An 18,277-nucleotide genomic window follows, 5' to 3' on the forward strand; every position below is an offset into this window, starting at 1 on the left:
ACAGACCTCCATGCCACCAGACGTAAACACAAGCTTTCGTTTGCCCAATGTCCACCCTCCCTTCCTTTCTTCTCTTCTGTTCGAGAGGGAATCGTTGGCCAGGTTAAAATCAGTCCTTCAGTCAGCGTTCTTGATCTCATTCTTTTTCACCTTCTTAAGGATTTTGCCCCATCAACCACCTCCACTCTGCCGTGTATCTCCAACCTTTCTTCTTAGGCTCGTTCCCTTAAGAAGAGTTAAACAAACTTAAATCTTTCCTGTTACAAACCAGCCAAACACATCTTTAATCCTGCATAGCTCTATCTCTGTATTATCTTTCAAAGTCAACTTTGAACCTGAATTTCACCCTCACGGAAAGCTCTCTGCCCAGTTACTGACTTTATCAGTAAATCCATCAGCCACTTCCCTTAACTTCCTTGGCTTCTTGGCAGGATTTGGCACTGCTGTCTACTGCCTCCTTTTTTAAAATATATTCTCTTTGTTTTTCTCCTATTTCTCTGGCAGCTGATTTCCAGGTGGTTTACTCACACTGTCCTCTATGTTTCCATGGTGCCTAAGGGATTGAAAGACTTAAGTTATATATTACTTATTGGTGAACTCCATGAGGGCAGTAATCGTATCTGATACACCTTAATGTTCTTAGGCCCTAGTAAACATTTCTCCTCATCAATGTTTGCTGAATAGTGAATAAATGAGAAATGAAGAAATTAAGAAGACTTGAGACTCTTTCCAGAAGTGGTTGAAATCAGTGAGATCTGTTAAAGTTCACTGTCATACAACATCCTTCATACCACAATACAGGATTTTTTTTTCAGGTCTTTATTGGAATATAGTTGCTTTACACTATTGTGCCAGTTTCGACTGTACAACAAAGTGAATCAGCTGTATTTATACATATATCCGCATACGCCCTCCCTCGTGAGCCTGACTCCCACCCTCCCTATCCCACCTCTCTAGATCATCAACCATCATCGAGTTGATCTCCCTGTGTTATGCAGCAGCTTCTCACTAGCTATCTATTTTACATTTGGTAGTGTATATATATCATGCTACTCTCTCACTTCGTCCCAACTTCCCCTTCCCCCTGCCGTGTACTCAGTCTGTTCTCTACATCTGCATCTTTATTCTTGCCCTGTTACTGGGTTCGTCAGTACCATTTTTTTAGATTCCATATATATGTGTTAGCATATGGTATTTGTTTTTCTCTTTCTGGCTTACTTCACTCTGTATGACAGACTGTAGATCCATCCACTTCACTGCAAAACTCAATTTCATTCCTTTTTATGGCTAATATTCCATTGTATATATGTGCCACGTCTTCTTTATCCATTCATCTGTTGATGGGCATTTAGGTTGCTTCCATGTCCTGGCTATTGTGAATAGTGCTGCAGTGAACATTGTGGTACATATATCTTTTTGAATTATGGTTTTCTCAGGGTATCTTCCCAGTGGTGGGATTGCTGGGTCATATGGTAGTTCTATTTTTAGTTTTTTAAGGAACCTCCTTTGTTTCCCATGGTGTCTGTACCAATTTACATTCCCACCAACAGTGCAGGAGGGTTCCCTTTTCTTCACACCCTCTGCAGCATTTATTGTTTCTAGATTTTTTGATGATGGCCTTTCTGACCAGTGTGAGGTGATACCTCATTGTAGTTTTGATTTGCATTTCTCTAATGATTAGTGATGTTGAGCATCTTTTCATGTGTTTTTTGGCCATCTCTATGTCTTCTGTGGAGAAATGTCTATTTAGGTCTTCCACCCATTTTTTGATTGGGTTGTTTGTTTTTTTGATATTGAGCTGCATGAGCTGCTTGTATATTTTGGAGATTAATCCTTTGTCAGTTGCTTCATTGGCGAATATTTTTTCCCATTCTGAGGGTTGTCTTCTTGTCTTGATTATGGTTTCTTTTGCTGTGCAAAAGCCTTTAAGTTTCATTAGGTCCCATTTGTTTATTTTTATTTTTATTCCCATTATTCTAGGAGGTGGGTCAAGAAGGATCTTGCTTTAATTTATGTCATAGAGTGTTCTGCCTTTGTTTTCCTCTGAGTTTTATAGTATCTGGCCTTACATTTAGATCTTTAATCCATTTTGAGTTTATTTTTGTGTATAGTGTTAGGGAGTGTTCTAATTTCATTCTTTTACATGTAGCTGTCTAGTTTTCCCAGCACCACTTATTGAAGAGGCTGTCTTTTTTTCTATTGTATATTCTTGCCTCCTTTGTCAAAGATAAGGTGACCATATGTGTGTGGGTTTATCTCTGGGCTCTCTATTGTGTTCCATTGATCTATATTTCTGTTTTTGTGCCAGTACCATACTGTCTTGATCACTGTAGCTTTGTAGTATAGTCTGAAGTCAGGGAGTCTGATTCCTCCAGCTCTGTCTTTCCTTCTCAAGATTGCTTTGGTTATTTGGGGTCTTTTGCATTTCCATACAAATTGAAAAATTTCTTGTTCTAGTTCTGTGAAAAATGCCATTGGTAATTTTATAGGGATTGTATTGAATCTGTAGATTGCTTTGGGTAGTATAGTCATTTTCACAGTGTTGATTCTTCCAATCCAAGAACATGGTCTATCTCTTCATCTGTTTGTATCATCTTTGATTTCTTTCAGCATTGTCTTATAGTTTTCTGCATACAGGTCTTTTGCCTCCTTAGGTAGATTTATTCCTAGGTATTTTATTCTTTTTTTTTTGCAATGGTAAATTGGAGTGTTTCCTTAATTTCTCTTTCTGATTTTTCATTGTTAGTGTATAGGAATACAAGAGATTTCTGTGCATTAATTCTGTATCCTGATACTTTATCAAATTCATCAATTAGCACTGTAGTTTTCTGGTAGCATCTTTAGGATTTTCTATGCAATACAGGATTTTTTGTCATCTGTACCCTCTCCTGGATTTCACCTTTCAGAATGTGATCTGTGGAGCACAAATTAGCCCCTTGTAAGTATTTCTCCAGCTTTCCTATTTCTGCTTTCCCCATTTCTCAAAGGATTTGCTATTCTTTGCTTAAAATGTTACCGTTAAGTATTTTTTAAAGCAAAATAACAGTTAATAAAATAAAATTAAGAAAATAAAACACATTGGGAACTTTAAAGGAAAGATAATGGATTGAATACATCATTTGCTTTCTTTCAAAACTCCTTTGAAATAAGTAAAGTGATTTTCAAAAAGGCATAAACCTACAAAGGATGGGGAGAATGGGGGAGAAGGCAGAAACAACATCTTGATACTTGGAATACAAAAGGCAAGTGGTGTAGAGCAGTCCTGAGAGCTGAGTAGTCAGAGCTAATAAGCTATGCAGTTCACACTGCAGAAACCCCCCCAGATCTCAAGAGTTTGTGGTTATAGGGATCTCTGGAAGTAAGGGGAGGGAGGAGGAAGAGAGGAGCTAGCAAAAAGAGACTGGTTGAGATTCTGTTTAAGAAATGTTCAGGTCCTTACAGCCAAGCAATTATCCCTTATTTATCCTCAAGGGATAGAACAGGGGTAAAGGAGGGTCTGTGCATTGAGGGTTACCAGACAGAACTGAGGGAGGAGTTCCCTACACAAAACAGGCAGATTAGCCAAACACATGCCAGTTACTAAGCCCTGCATCTCTCATTTAACTCTTTTTTTAAACTTTTTATTGGCATATAATTGCTTTATACTGTTGTGTCAGTTTCTGCTGTACAACAAGTGAATCAGCTGTATTTATGCATATATCCCCATATCCCCTCCCTCCTGTGACTCCTTCCCACCCTCCCTATCCCACCCCTCTAGGTCATCACCAAGCATGGAGTTGATCTCCCTGTGTTATGCAGCAGCTTCCCACTAGCTATCTGTTTTACATTTGGTAGTGTATATATGTCAGTGCTACTCTCTCACTTTGTCCCAGCTTCCCTTTCACCTCCCACCCCATGTCTTCAAGTCCGTTCTCTACATATGCATCTTTATTCTTGTCCTGTCACTGCGTTCATCAATACTGTTTTTTTAGATTCCATATATATGAGTTACCCAGCAATCCCACTACTGGGCATATACCCTGGGAAAACCATAATCGAAAAAGAAACACGTACCACAATGTTCATTGCAGCACCATTTACAATAGCCAGGACATGGAAGCAACCTAAATGCCCATCAATGGATAAAGGTGGTTCAGACTCTGTGCTTTCACTGCTGAGGGTGTGGGTTCAGTCTCTGGTCAGGAACTAAGATCTCGGACTTCCCTGGTGGCACAGTGGTTAAGAATCCACCTGTCAATGCAGGGAACATGGGGTCAAGCCCTGGTTGGGGAAGATCCCACATGCTGCAGAGCAGCTAAGTCCATGCCCCACAACTACTGAGCCTGCACTCTAGAGCCTGTGTGCCACAACCACTGAGCCCCTGTGCCCCAACTGCTGAGCCAATGCACCTACAGCCCGTGCTCCACAACAAGAGAAGCCACCACACTGAGAAGCCTGTGCACCACAATGAAGAGTATCCCCCGCTCACCACAACTAGAGAAAGCCCTCACGAAGCAATACCCAATGCAGCCCCACCCCTCCGGCCCCAAAAAAGATAAAAATAAAAACTAAGATCCCACAAGCCATGCGGTGCAGCCAAAAAAATAAAAAACATAAAGTGAGATCTCTCAGCATGCTTATGGAGTTTCCTCCAGTAATATCCAGCTGTTTTAGTACAGGTGAAGATGCAGGAAATACTAAGTGTCAGATCATTTTTTTTACAAATATGTACCTAAGTATTTCTTCAGAGACACTAAATAGCTCTAAACAAAGACAAGGTATGAACTGCAGAGCTTTTTTTTTTTTTTTAAGAACTTTTATTGAGATACAGTTAACAGACAATAAACAGCATATATTTAGAGTGTACAATTTGGTATCCCAATCTCCCAATTCATTCCCCCTCAACCCTCCCCGCTTTCCCCACTTGGTGTCCATGTGTTTGTTCTCTACATCTGTGTCTCTATTTCTGCCTTGCATTTATTTCTTCTTTCATAGTTGTTAGCATTTGCCTTATGTATTGAGGTGCTCCTATATTGGGTGCATATATATTTATAATTATCTCTTCTTCTTGGATGGATCCCTTGATCTTTATGTAATGTCCTTTCTTGTCTCTTGCAACATTTTTTATTTTAAAGTCTATTTTATCTGATATGAGTATTGCTACCCCAGCTTTCTTTTGATTTTCATTTGCATGGAATATCTTTTTCCATCCCCTCACTTTCAGTCTGTATGTGTCCCTGGGTCTGAAGTGGGTCTCTTGTAGACAGCATATATATGGGTCTTGTTTTTGTATCCATTCAGCCAGTCTGTGTCTTCTGGTTGGGGCATTTAGTCCATTTACATTCAAGGTAATTGTCGATATGTATGTTCCTAGTACCATTTTCTTAATTGTTTTGTTGTTGTTTTTGTAGGTCCTTTTCTTCTCTTATGTTTCCTGCTTAGAGCAGTTCCTTTAGCATTTGTTGTGAGGCTGGTTTGGTGGTGCTGAATTCTCTTAGCTGTTGCTTGTCTGTAAAGCTTTTGATTTCTCCATCAAATCTGAATGAGATCCTTTCTGGGTAGAGTATTCTTTGTTGTAGGTTCTTCCCTTTCATCACTTTAAACATATCATGCCACTCCCTTCTGGCTTGCAGAGTTTCTGCTGAGAAATCAGCTGTTAACCTTATGGGAGTTGCCTTGTATGTTATTTGTCATTTTTCCCTTGTTGCTTTTAATAACATTTCTCTGTCTTTAATTTTTGTCAACTTGACTAATATATGTCTTGGTGTGTTTCTCCTTGGATTTATCCTGCCTGGGACTCTCTGCACTTCCTGGACTTGGGTAGCTACTTCCTTTCCCATGTTAGGGAAGTTTTCAACTATAATCTCTTCCAATATTTTCTCAGGTCCTTTCTCTCTCTTCTCCTTCTGGGACCCCTATAATGCGAATGTTGGTGCATTTAACATTGTCCCAGAGGTCTCTTAGGCTGTCTTCAGTTCTTTTCATTCTTTTTTCTTTATTCTTTTTTGCATCTGTGATGATCACCATTCTGTCTTCCAGGTCATTTATTTGCCCTTCGGCCTCAGTTAATCTGCTATTGGTTCCTTCTAGTGTATTTTTCATTTCTGTTATTGTGTTGCATATCTCTGTTTGCTCTTTAATTCTTCTAGGTCTTTGGTAAACTTTTCGATCTTTGCCTCCAGTCTTTTTTCAAAGTCCTGGATCATCTTCACTCTCATTATTCTGAATTCTTTTTCTGTAAGGGTGCCTATCTCCTCTTCATTTAGTTGTTTTTCTGGGGCTTTATCCTGTCCCTTCATCTGGTACAAAGTCCTCTGCTTGTTCATTTTCTCTATCTTTCTGTGGCTGCAGTTTTCAGTTCCACAAGGTGAAATACTGCTGATACTGCTTGATTCTGCTGTCTGTCCTCTTGTGGGGGAAGCTATCTAGGAGCCTCCTTTGTGCTTCCTAATGAGAGGGATTGATGGTGGGTAGGGCTGGGTGGGTGGAGCTCAGTAAAGCTTTAATCTGCTTGTCTGCTAATGGGTGGGGCTGTGTTCACACCTTGTTGGTTGTTTGGCCTGAGGCCACCTAGTGCTGGAGCCCACAGGCTCTTTGGTGGGGCTCATGGCAGACTCTGGGAGGGCTCACACCAATAAGCACTTCCCAAAACCCCTGCTGCCAGTGCCCCTGCCTCCTCGGTGAGCCACAGCTGCCCCCCCCACCTCTGCAGGCAACCCTCCAACACCAGCAGGTAGGTCTGGTTCAGTCTCCTATGGGGTCACTGCTCCTCCCCCCTGGGTCCTGCTGAGCACATTTTTTTGTGTGCCCTCCAAGACTGGAGTCTCTGTTTCCACAAGTCCTGTGGAGGTCCTGCAATCAAATCCCGTTGGCTTTCAGAGTCTGATTCTCTGGGGATTCCTCCTCCCGTTGCTGGACTCCCAGGTTGGGAAGCCTGATGTGGGGCTCAGAACCCTCACTTCAGCGGGTGGACTTCTGCAGTATAACTGTTCTCCAGTTTGTGAGTCACCCACCCAGCATTTATGGGATTTGATTTTAACGCGATTGTGCCCCTCCTACTGTCTCATTGCAGCTTCTCCTTTGTCTCTGGATGTGGGGTGTCTTTTTTGGTGAGTTCCAGTGTCTTTCTGTCAATGATTGTTCAGTAGTTAGTTGTAATTCTGGTGCTTTTGCAAGAGGGAGTGAGCGCATGTCCTCCTACTCTGCCATCTTAATCCTATCTCCGAACTGCAGAGCTTTTAATGAAAACGTTTGTATTTTTTTACAGCACTCACCCATAATTTTACAGCTGTGGTTAGCAATTATTTCAATACTTGCAAACTCATCTGCCTCTGAATTTAGTCATAATGCATAAATCTAAGTTAATAACATTAAGGAAAAGCAACAGCCCATCTAATCCCTCTTTATATTCCTTCATGATCAGCAAGATGTGTAAACAAATTCTTTATAAAAAGGGCTAAAATAGACTGATTTGTAAATTGTGAGTTTATTTTTAAAGCTGTGTAAATGCAGCATTTCTAAGAAAACATTTAAACCAAAGGTCACACTTTATGAAAACCAAATCTTAATTCTGGCTGTTTTCATTTTTAGCCATTGGGCATTCTGCTCCTGTTTAAATTGTATACTGCCCAACAAAGACTGGTTATCTTTTACTGTTTTTGGAAATGACAGAACAGATGAAGGGGTCACATGCATATACAGCTGGGATTCTGCCTAAAATCAATTTGTTTAAAGATATTCTTTTGTTATATTTTTATTGCATATTGGGGATTACTTGTATCATTCAAGATTAAGTCTGGGTTATTTCTTTGATTAGGAACTGAATGTACTGGAGATATATTTGATAATTAAGGTTTTAGAGAAATATTCACCAGCATTAGTTCTATTAGCAAACTGAAAAATATTGTTGGCCTAATATCAAACAATAAATGCATGAGGTAAGCTTTAAGCCTCTTAGAAGAAAGACCATATGCTCCTGTTTCTGTAAAAACATTATTTGTTTGAAAGAGTGGTAGAATGAGCTTTCACTCAACTTTTACTTCCTTAATATGAAAAAGAGGCAAAATGAACTGAAGAAAGAAAACTCCCCAGGTACAGTCTGCAACCCTTAAGATAAGGCCTGAGATCTTTGTTTTGACAACGACTTCTCCATGCCACCCTGTAGAGAAAGATGAAACAAGTGGTAATAAGTTTAAAACATATCTTCACTGTAATATACCTACTTCAAATCCCTTGGGAGAACAAAATAGTTTATCAATACATGAAATACAGGCTATAGGTAGATCCAAGTATTGCTATTTATTACATGGAGATAAGTGTACCAACACTTTCCATCTGCCCCAGGCCTTCACTAGAGCACAGAATGCTGAACAAAAATGTTGAGTCCTGTGTAGTCTACAAACAACTGCCAAGTGTATTCCACATCTACTTAATTCCAAAAATAATTTCAAAATATGACAAGGAATTGGTAGAGTGTGGAGAATCTTAAAAACTCTAGAAATCCCCTAAAATAAAGTGAAAAATAAAATAAGATTCTGAATCAGTTTAAGTAGATTGTTTCTATGTAATACATTGTTTAGCATAAATCTAAAGTTGCAATTTTCAGTTCTCTGTAGCATCCTTTGGTCTTTGGAAATATTCACTCACTTCTCTCATAACAGTAGGGAAAAACAGCTCTCCCCTTTCATGCCTAACACACAGCATGCACTGTAAGAGGCACTAACATAATGTTGTAGGTCCATTATACTTCAAACATGAGCAAACATACAAACAAATTCATAGAAAAAGAGATCAGATTTGTGGTTACCAGAGGTGGGGGTTGTGGGTGGGGTGAGGGGTGGGGAATTGGATGAAGGCAGTCAAAGGTACTACAAACTTCCAGTTATAAGGTAAATAAATACTAGGGTTGTCATGTACAACATGATAAATACCATTAACACTGCTGTATTTTACATATGAACATTATTGAGAGAGTAAATCCTGAGACTTTTCATCATTCGCAAAAATTTTTTTCTTATATTTCTTTAATTTTGTATCCATATGAAATAATGGATGTTTACTAAACCTATTGTGATAACCATTTCATGATGTATGTAAATCCAATCATTATGCTGTGTACTTTACACTTATACAGAGTTATATGTCAGTTACATCTCAATAAAACTGGAAGGGGAAAAAAAACATACCATGCTCTAAGTCCTTGCTTACTGACAATCTTCTTTGCACATGCTACAGCTTGAGTGATGTCATCTTTCAGCAAAGCTGAAAAAGAGGTGGTGAGAAATGAAAACAGCGTTCATAGAAATTTCATGTTAACTTTAGATTCAGCCAGCTTTATTCTCTTAAGCTGAGGAAAGAACAACTAAAAGTATATTTTAAGAGTCTGTGTATCTGTGAATGTTGGGGGAAAACTTTTTTCATTCCATCCCATTTGCCATGAAGTGAAGCATTCTGTTTCTAGTTTACCAAAGTCATTGGAAGCTCAAGGATTATTAACTAATGTGATACAGGGTTCTCTTTTTACTAGGCACTGTAAAACAAGCACACAAACAAGCAGAAACAAGTCTAGAAGCTTTTTGCTCAGCAATTCTTCTACTGGAAATCCATCCTAAAGAAATAATAAGAGATGTACCCAAAGATGTATGTACAAGGTGTTTCATAGCAATTAATTAAAGGGGAAAATGGAAATAGCTTAAGTGCTTAACAGTAAGAGTTGGATTGATAAGTTATAGAATATTTATATAGTGGAATTCTATTCATCTTGAATAAATAATAAAGATTCGTAATTGTTGACAAAAATAATTTTGTGTAATAAAGAGTAAATTGTAGAGCAGTAAATGTAGTACAACTTCCTTTTTGTTGGAACACACATTGCTTACATGTTTGTATGTGGATACATATGTGCATAATATACCTTTTCATTCATATACATGTTGATGTATATCCTGAAAGAATATGTATATAGCAAAAGTTGCCAGTGGTCTTACATATCTGGGTAGTAAGAGTTTTTATTCAGTGACCACAGATTAGTATATAATACAAAATATTTTTTAAAAATAAATTAACTGGATATACAAGAATATTCGAAGACTAACCTCTGTTAGGAATTTTAATATTTAAAACTTTAACAATATTAATTTTGCAATTCTTCTCCAATATTTTATGCACTAAAGATTTCATGTTATCTCTAATTTAAAAGGAACTCATCCCAGTTAAACAAATCCATGTATTAACTTGTTCGAATGACAATTATATAGGAACTGTATTTTTTGGAGATGCAAATTAAAGAATTTAGAAATGAAATGTCATAATGTTTCTAATTCACTTTTTAAGAAAAATTTTTATATATTTATTTGGCGGCATTTGGTCTTCACTGCTGTGCACAGGCTCTCTAGTTGTGGTGAGTGGGGGCTGCTCTTCATTGCAGTACGCAGGCTTCTCATTGCAGTGGCTTCTCTTGTTGCAGAACATGGGCTCTAGGCACACGGGCTTCAATAGTTGCAACATGCAGGCTCAGTAGTTGTGGCTTGCAGGCTCTAGAGTACAGGCCACAACAGTCGTTGTGGTGCACGAGCTTAGTTGCTCCTTGGCATGTGGGATCTTCCTGGACCAGAGATTGAACCCATGTCCCCTGCATTGGCAGGCAGATTCTTAACCACTGCGCCACTAGGGAAGTCCCTCTAATTCACTTTAAAGTCAGTCAGCAAAAGTGTGTGTGTATATATATATATAAAATATATACATAAAAGAAGTAAATATGACAAAATGTTGGCAACTGTTAAAGTACATGATGAGCATATTGATGTTTATTATACTGTTTCTAATTTTCTATATATTTAAAATATTTCATAATAAAACGTAACAGCATTTTTTTAAAAGGACCACACAGGGCTCCCCAGTTTCGAGCCCTGGTCCGGGAAGATCCCACATGTCACGGAGCAAATAAGCCTGTGCGCCACAATTATTGAGCCTATGCTCTAGAGCCCATGATCCACAACTACTGAGCCCACGTCCCACAACTACTGAAGCCTGCACACCTAGAGCCCATGCTCCGCAACAAGAGAAGCCACCACAATGTGAAGCCTGTGCACCACAATGAAGAGTAGTAGCCCCTACTCGCTGCAACTTGAGAAAGCCTGCACACAGCAACAAAGACCCAACACAGCCAAAATAAATAAAATAAAATAAAAGTAAATAAATAATAAATTCTTTAAAAAAAGGACCACACCAATGAAACTGGGACATTTGTAGAGACATGGATGGACCTAAAGACTGTCACACAGAGTGAAGTGAGTCAGAAAGAGAAAAACAACTATTGTATATTAACACATATATGCGGAAAATGGAAAAATGGTACAAATCAACCGATTTGCAAGGCTGAGATAGAAACACAGATGTAGAGAACAAACATACGGACACCAAGTGGGGAAAGTGGGGGGGTTTGGGGGGAATCAGTTGGGAGATTGGGATGCCAAATTGTACACTCTAAATATATGCAGTTTATTGTATGTTAACTGTATCTTGATAAAACCTCTTTAAAAAAAAATAGACCACACATATTCCTCCTCTTTGCTTAACTACTAATCCTTTCATTTTCCAAGAAAGAAGGGTAGATTAAAAAAAGACAAAAAGCACACAACTAAAATTTCCCTCAATTTCCCCAAAGTAAGTAGAAGGAATGGCATTGTTCTTTACAAAGCATCAACAAGTCCAGTTATAATAAAGTGATAGGTCATTCCAGAAACTTTTGTATATTAGAAAACAGCAGCATTTTAGGATACTACCTCTTTAATTTCTTCCTTAAGAAATTATGAGGAGGATAATCAAGAGTTTCTAGAAGCTAGGACAGAGTTTTTCTAGGTCCCTGATGAACCCGTCAAGACCTTTTCGTTTATATTGAATCTCTGTTCTCGTAAGTATAACCAGATGGGTCCTGTGCCATCACTCAATTTTCTCGTCTTACTGCTGCAGGGTATACCACAGCCGTTAACTGCCTTGGGGGTTCCCCCATCATCACACCAGTAGTGGCCATTGATTCCAAATATCCCGTATCTAGTTCTTTCAGGACCATAGTTTGTAGCTTGTGTGTTATAACTGCTTTCCCATTTGACCAAACACATCCCTGAGAAAAAGATAATAAACAGAAATACCATATGACTTACAGCTCGTTTAATTCTATTTTACTAATGACTTTATAAGCTTAAAGACGTATTTTACTTGTAAAATATTTTCACACTTTGATGTTGAAGGGTCCTTAAGAGAATTCTTTTCTTAGCAAATCATTTGGTAATATTAATGAAACAAGATAACATATTTTTTAAAATATTAAAATAACTATTCCTTCCATTGCTATTACGCTTCGCCTGCTCCCATCCCTCAGGTAAGATTCAGCCTAGAATAGAAAAATAACCAGAGCTGTTGAGTGGGTTTGGTAATTAGCAGCAGATGCGCACGCTAAAGGAACAATGCTTTTTATTAGGAACAATAAGCAGTCTCTGGGAGTAAGAAAATTTCTTATGAAACCTAAAGGTAAATTTGGATATCAAGTTAGAATCCAGACAAGAATCATAGACTAGGAAAGACTGTGTTATCCATCCCTCCATCTAGCCATTCGCTCATTCATTCAAAAGCAGTTATGGAGGGGAAATGTCTGAATTCAATCTGAAATATGCAGTGATTACACTGACAAATATGGACTAAAATAAAAAGCAACTTTTACTTACAGTACAGCTTGAATGCTGTGGAAGAAAATGAACAATAATCAACTAGAGTAAGAATAATAAAATGCCATTTCATGCTGCATTTCAGGGATCCTTTTATACATACTGATTGAGGGGAAATAGGTTCCTACCCTCCCTGTTTTAAGAGCTCAATGTAAACTTTAATTTCCTTGTCTCCCAGTGGGTGGGGCTGCATTCCCACTCATGCCAGTGAGCTCTTCCTAGAACCTCCGCTGCCAGAGGCCCTGTCTCTGCCGTGAGCCACAGCTGCCCCCACCTCTATAGGCAATCCTCCAAAACCAGACGTAGATCTGGCTGAGTCTCCTATGGGATCACTGCTCCTTCCCCTGGCTCCTGGTGTGCACACTGTTTTTTGTGTGCCATCCAAGAGTGGAGTCTCTTTTTCCCCAGTCCTGTGGAGGTCCTGTAATGAAATCCCACTGGCTTTCAAAGTCTGATTCTCTGGGAATTCCTCCTCCCATTACCAGACCCCAAGGTTGGGAAGCCTGACGTGGGGCTCTGAACCCTCACTTTAATGGGTGGACTTCTGTGGTATACCTGTTCTCCAGTTTGTGTCACCCACCCGCCATTTATGGGATTTGATTTTAACACGATTACACCCCTCCTACCATCTCATTGTGGCTTCTCCTTTGTCTCTGGATGTGGGGTGTCTTTTTTGGTGAGTTCCGGTGTCTTTCTGTCAATGATTGTTCAGCAGTTAATTGCAATTCCGGTGCTCTTGCAAGAGAGAGTGAGTACACGTCCTCCTACTCTGCCATCTTGAACCATCTCCACATATACTGGTTTCCAATCCTGTAAAGCCTGATGGGCTACCCACTGGATAATAGATTCTTCCTTGAAAATGGAGGTAGAAGAGCAGGCTGGAAAGAGCACACACATGGGGTCAGGATAAGAAATCCAAGGTCTGTCTGCTATCAATGAGCTGGGTAACACAGGGTAGATTCTTTAATCATTTGGGGCCTTGGTTTCCACAATGTAGAAATCTCCATGAGAAACTGCCCACTCCTTTCCACCACCCTGCCCTCCCCCAGCCCCTTGCTCCTCCAATCAAAGCTGCTTTCTTTTCTTTTCTTTCCTTCTTTCTTTTTCTTTTTTTTGAATTTGTTACAATATTGCTTCTGTTTTATGTTTTGGTGTTTTGGCCCCCAGGCATGTGGGATCTTAAGCATGTGGGATCTTAGCTCGCTGACCAGGGAAGGAACCCGCTCCCCTGCATTGGAAGGCAAAGTCTTAACCCCTGGACCGCCAGGGAAGGCCCCAACGCTGTTTTCTTAATGAAATACTTCATTAAGCAAGGAGTGATTCACACCAGACAGGTGTATAATTTTAAGACTTTGAATACTTAGTTTCCGTGTTTCTTTGGAGAGGATCATCCTTGATGAGGAAGTAAGATTCCAGTGTTTGCAAGTATTTGGTGAAATACTTGTGAAAAAACACAGGTAGGGATAGATGATCTTAATTGCAAAGCAGGAATAGCGACACAGATGTAGAGAACAAACGTAGGGATAGCAAGGTGGAAAGTGGGGGTGTGGGATGAATTGGGAGATTGGGATTGACACATATACACTGTTGATAATGTGCATAAAATAGTGAGAATCCACTGTGTAGCACGGGAACTCTACCCTATGCTCTGTGGTGACCTAAATGGGAAGGAAATCCAAAAAAGAGGGGATATATGTATGCGTATAGCTGATTCACTCTGCTGTACAGTAGAAACCAACACAACATTGCAAAGCAACTATACTCCAATAAAAGTTAATTTAAAAATTTAATTAAAAAAAAGAAAGTGCATAACTTAGTATAATCACATAAATGGAATGCTCAATGAACAGCAACAACAAACAGATGATAGAGCACCCTGACATCAAGCCTGTCCCAAAATCCCAGCTGCGCCAAAAGAGGCCTGTTTTCAGATGAACTGCCTGTTCGCGGCATCCTGATGGGCCCCTAATAGGCGGTTTTACTGAAAACCTGGGTAGAGCTCACAGGGAAAGCCGGGGGACAGGCAGGGCGGCTCTGCCACTCACTCCCAGAGGGGCCGTGGGCAAGTTGCTGGACTTCAATGGGTTTCTGTTTCCCCATCTGTCAAGTGGGGATGTTGACAATACCTACCTCATGGGGGAGAAAATGAGTTAATACATAGTAAACTTTTTAGAATAATGCCTGGCACATGGTGAGCACTGTGCTTGAATTTGCTGTGATAGTACAGAAGGTCCCTGACTTAATGATGGATTGGCTTATGGTTTTTCAACTTTTCGATGGTGTGAATGTGATATGCATTCAGTAGCAAATGTACTTGGTTTTAGAATTGCGATCTTTTCCCAGGCTAGTGATATTTTTTGTTTGCGAGGGTAAACAAAAGTATACTTACAACCATTCTGTACCCAGACAACCATTCTGCGTTTCACTTTCAGGACCGTATTCAAGACATTACATGAGATGTTCAACGCTGTATTGTAAGCAGGCTTCGTGTCAGATGATTTTGCGGGACTGTAGGCTAATGTATGTGTCCCGGGCAGGTTTAAGGTAAGCTAGGTAGGATCATGATATTTGGTGCGTTGGGTAAATGGAACGCATTTTTGACTTACAATATTTCTGACTTCCCATGGGTTTATCATAATGTAACCCCACTGTAAATCAAGGAAGATCTGTACATAGATGCCTTCATTCTTTCAAAAACACAAAGCTCCTAATGAGAATCACCTGACAGCGTCCCAGAAAAGTGTAAGTTCTTGAGAACTAATTTTGCAGCATAACAATATTCATTTAAACAATTACCGACGGGTAAGAAATTCCTAGGGCAGGAAGCTAACTCCCTTTAAGGGATAAAAATTCCAAACCGTTCCGACTGCACCTTGGGCTGAACTTAGAAAAGAATGGTTTTATAAAGGATTATAAAAGATTAGTTATATTCTTCTAACTATTATAAAGTAGTTGGATCTAAATGGTGTTTCTGGCAGATGGAACAAGTTAAGTTTACCAACTGAGATATTTTGTTTTTTTCTCACACTAGCCAAGGTATTCTTCTGTATCTATTTCTCTCCCTCCCTTCTTTCCTTCCTTCCTTCCCTCCCTCCCTCCCTGTGTCTCTCTTTCTCCCTTTCTTTCTTTCTCTCCCTTTCTTTCCTTCTCTCTTTCTTTCTTTCTTCCTTTTTTCCTTTTCTTTTTATTTTCAATCTGATCTTCACATAGGTACCAACTAGACATTTGCTTAAGATGAGAGCTCTCCTAAAAATCCTTTTAGATATAAAAGTCCAGATCTTCAATATATCTATTTCAATTGTGACTCCAAACCAGTAAGTCTTTTCATGGCTTAAAACCAATTTTAGGGCTTAACTTGGACACAAGAGGTGTCCCCTAAGAAATGTAGCCCTCTCAAGATGCAAAGGCACTCAGGAGATAGCCTAAGAAAGCAAAGAGCTTCATTGTCACAGGGGGCAAAGACACCTCTCTCTCCCACAAGTGAGACACCTTCATTCACTGCCCTACTAATCTGTGTTACCAGAAAGGGGATACTGGGGTGAGAATTTTTCCCTCACAAACAAGGCAACGAAGGTAGAGGTGATAAAGGCCCCTTACGGACTGAGACTCTTTATTGACAAACTGCCCTGAGAGCCGGCATGGTTGGACAGAGAGAATGTTGCCTGTCACTTCACATCTTAGTCTTCTGCCAGACAACCTGCACCCCCAAGTGGCAGAAACCAGAGGGAATATTCTCACTGGTTACACAGCCAAGTTCTCAGTACATAAAACAAGACAAACAGAGACTCTCATCTTATGGTTTTTCATCCTTCTGACAAATGACAAAAGACAGAGACAAAGGAAAAGGTGACTCTTTCTGGGAAGTTAAGAATCAGTACCCATAGGTGTTGATTACCAAAACCAAATTCACAAGAGTCACAATTCAAGACCTATTTTTGCATGTTTTTCTCCTGCCACTGTGAATTTGGAAAGGAAGGGACAAGGAGAGATGTTTATCCTCCTGTCTTGACTGTGCGCTACAGACAGAGATCTGGGAGACTGACATGGTAAGAATTCCTACCTGCTGCTGGGCTGTTGTCAGTTATCCCAGATCCCAACTGCAGTCTCCAGGGAGAGTGGAGAGTTCCAGCCTTTTACTCTCCCATCCTCATCACCAGAAACTGGACAGGGGGAAACACTGGTTTCCCTTTACCCTTTCAGGTTCTCAGCTAGGGCTCTGCAACAAAAGACACATTAACAAGAGAAAAACAAACAAGTTTATCAACATGTATCAATATATCCCACATAGACTTATGAGAAATGCAGGGATGAGTTACTCAAGGAGGTGGCTGCAACCTGGACCTCCAGATCATCTTAACCAGAGAAGTCTACTTGCAGAGGAGCAACAGACAGAGGAAAAGAGTACTAGGTTCTAAGGGTGGCACACTGTGGGACGACCAATACATAAGAAACGAAGGAAGATAATAGCCTGTCAGTAAAGGTTGTTTTGTAGAGTCCTCTGGTGCTGTCTTGGGGCTAATAGGTGTCCAGGGTTGCTGGTGATTAATTTCTGCACAAATGTATGCTCTGTTTTCCGGACAACAGGAGGAGGGCAGAGAACTTTTCTTGGATCTGCTGCTTCTCAGTTGCCTTCAGCTCAAAATAATCCTCATGGCAAAGGCCAAGATTTTGGGTGGCATATTCAGGTGTTCTTGTGTAGGTTTTCCTGTAAAGCTCCCTTGCTTTACAATGACTCTTTATGCTCTAACATGGACATGTGAAGTAAGGCATTGTCAGAAAGGAGTTAGGAATGTTGGTCACATGAGGCTTATTTATAATAGTAAAATATTGATTTATAAATTAGTTATTTACAATAGTAACCAAAAAGTTTAGTATAGAAATCTGGCTGAGCAACATGGAGTCGTGCTATACACCTATCAAAGCAACGGGCAGTGGGTCATGTGCTTCTGTGGAAAGTGTATATACGAGGGTGAATCAAAAATTATCCACATTCTGGCTGGAGAATTTGTTTTAATTAACTTTAAGAAAAGACAAATACATCATTTTTCGACATAATCTCCTTGCTTTTCAATACACTTTGTCCATCTGTCAACAAGCTTTTGTATTCCCTCATTAAAAAATACTTTAGGCTGAGCTGAGAGCCATGAATGCTCCTCTGTCTTCATTTCTTCATCAGAAGTGAATCTTCTTCCTTGTAGGGCTACTAACACTAGTGCAACCTTCCTTGAACTTCTCTATCCATTCATACACACTTCTTTGCAACAAAACACTTTCTCCATACTGGGCACAAAGTCTTCAATAAATAACAGTGCCAGGTATACCCTCAGACCACAAAAAATGAATCATGGCACGCTGCTCTTCTTTTGTGCAAATCACAAGTGGGGCATCCATTTTTGCTCGCTCCACAGTTACAAATGAACTGATGTAACACGTTCACACCTGCACAGCTGTGACTGGAGAGACAGTAGCTTTGAATGGAAAGTGCTGATAAGACAGTGTGGCCAACAGAAGTTTTAATATAAGCAGAGTGTGGATAATTTTTGTCTCACCCTCGTAAAATAATTTTTCGTGAAAAA

At 39.7% G+C, this 18,277-nt stretch overlaps 1 protein-coding gene across 1 annotated transcript in view; it reads right to left on the reverse strand.

The window, feature by feature from the left end:
• Nucleotides 1-8,007: 8,007 nt before the first annotated feature.
• The window catches only part of LOC130856515 (lysozyme C, milk isozyme-like), a 33,884-nt gene continuing 23,614 nt past the window's right edge, over nucleotides 8,008-18,277 (reverse strand). The window contains exons 3-4 of the mRNA XM_057740940.1: nucleotides 9,165-9,240; nucleotides 8,008-8,137 (exon numbers count right to left, since the gene is read on the reverse strand). Coding sequence (XP_057596923.1) covers nucleotides 8,023-8,137; nucleotides 9,165-9,240 — 191 coding nt within the window. The 3' untranslated portion in view covers nucleotides 8,008-8,022. The remainder of the gene's footprint in view (nucleotides 8,138-9,164; nucleotides 9,241-18,277) is intronic.

This window comes from Hippopotamus amphibius, chromosome 7 (genome assembly GCF_030028045.1).
Source record: "Hippopotamus amphibius kiboko isolate mHipAmp2 chromosome 7, mHipAmp2.hap2, whole genome shotgun sequence".
NCBI classification, from domain to species: domain Eukaryota; kingdom Metazoa; phylum Chordata; class Mammalia; order Artiodactyla; family Hippopotamidae; genus Hippopotamus; species Hippopotamus amphibius.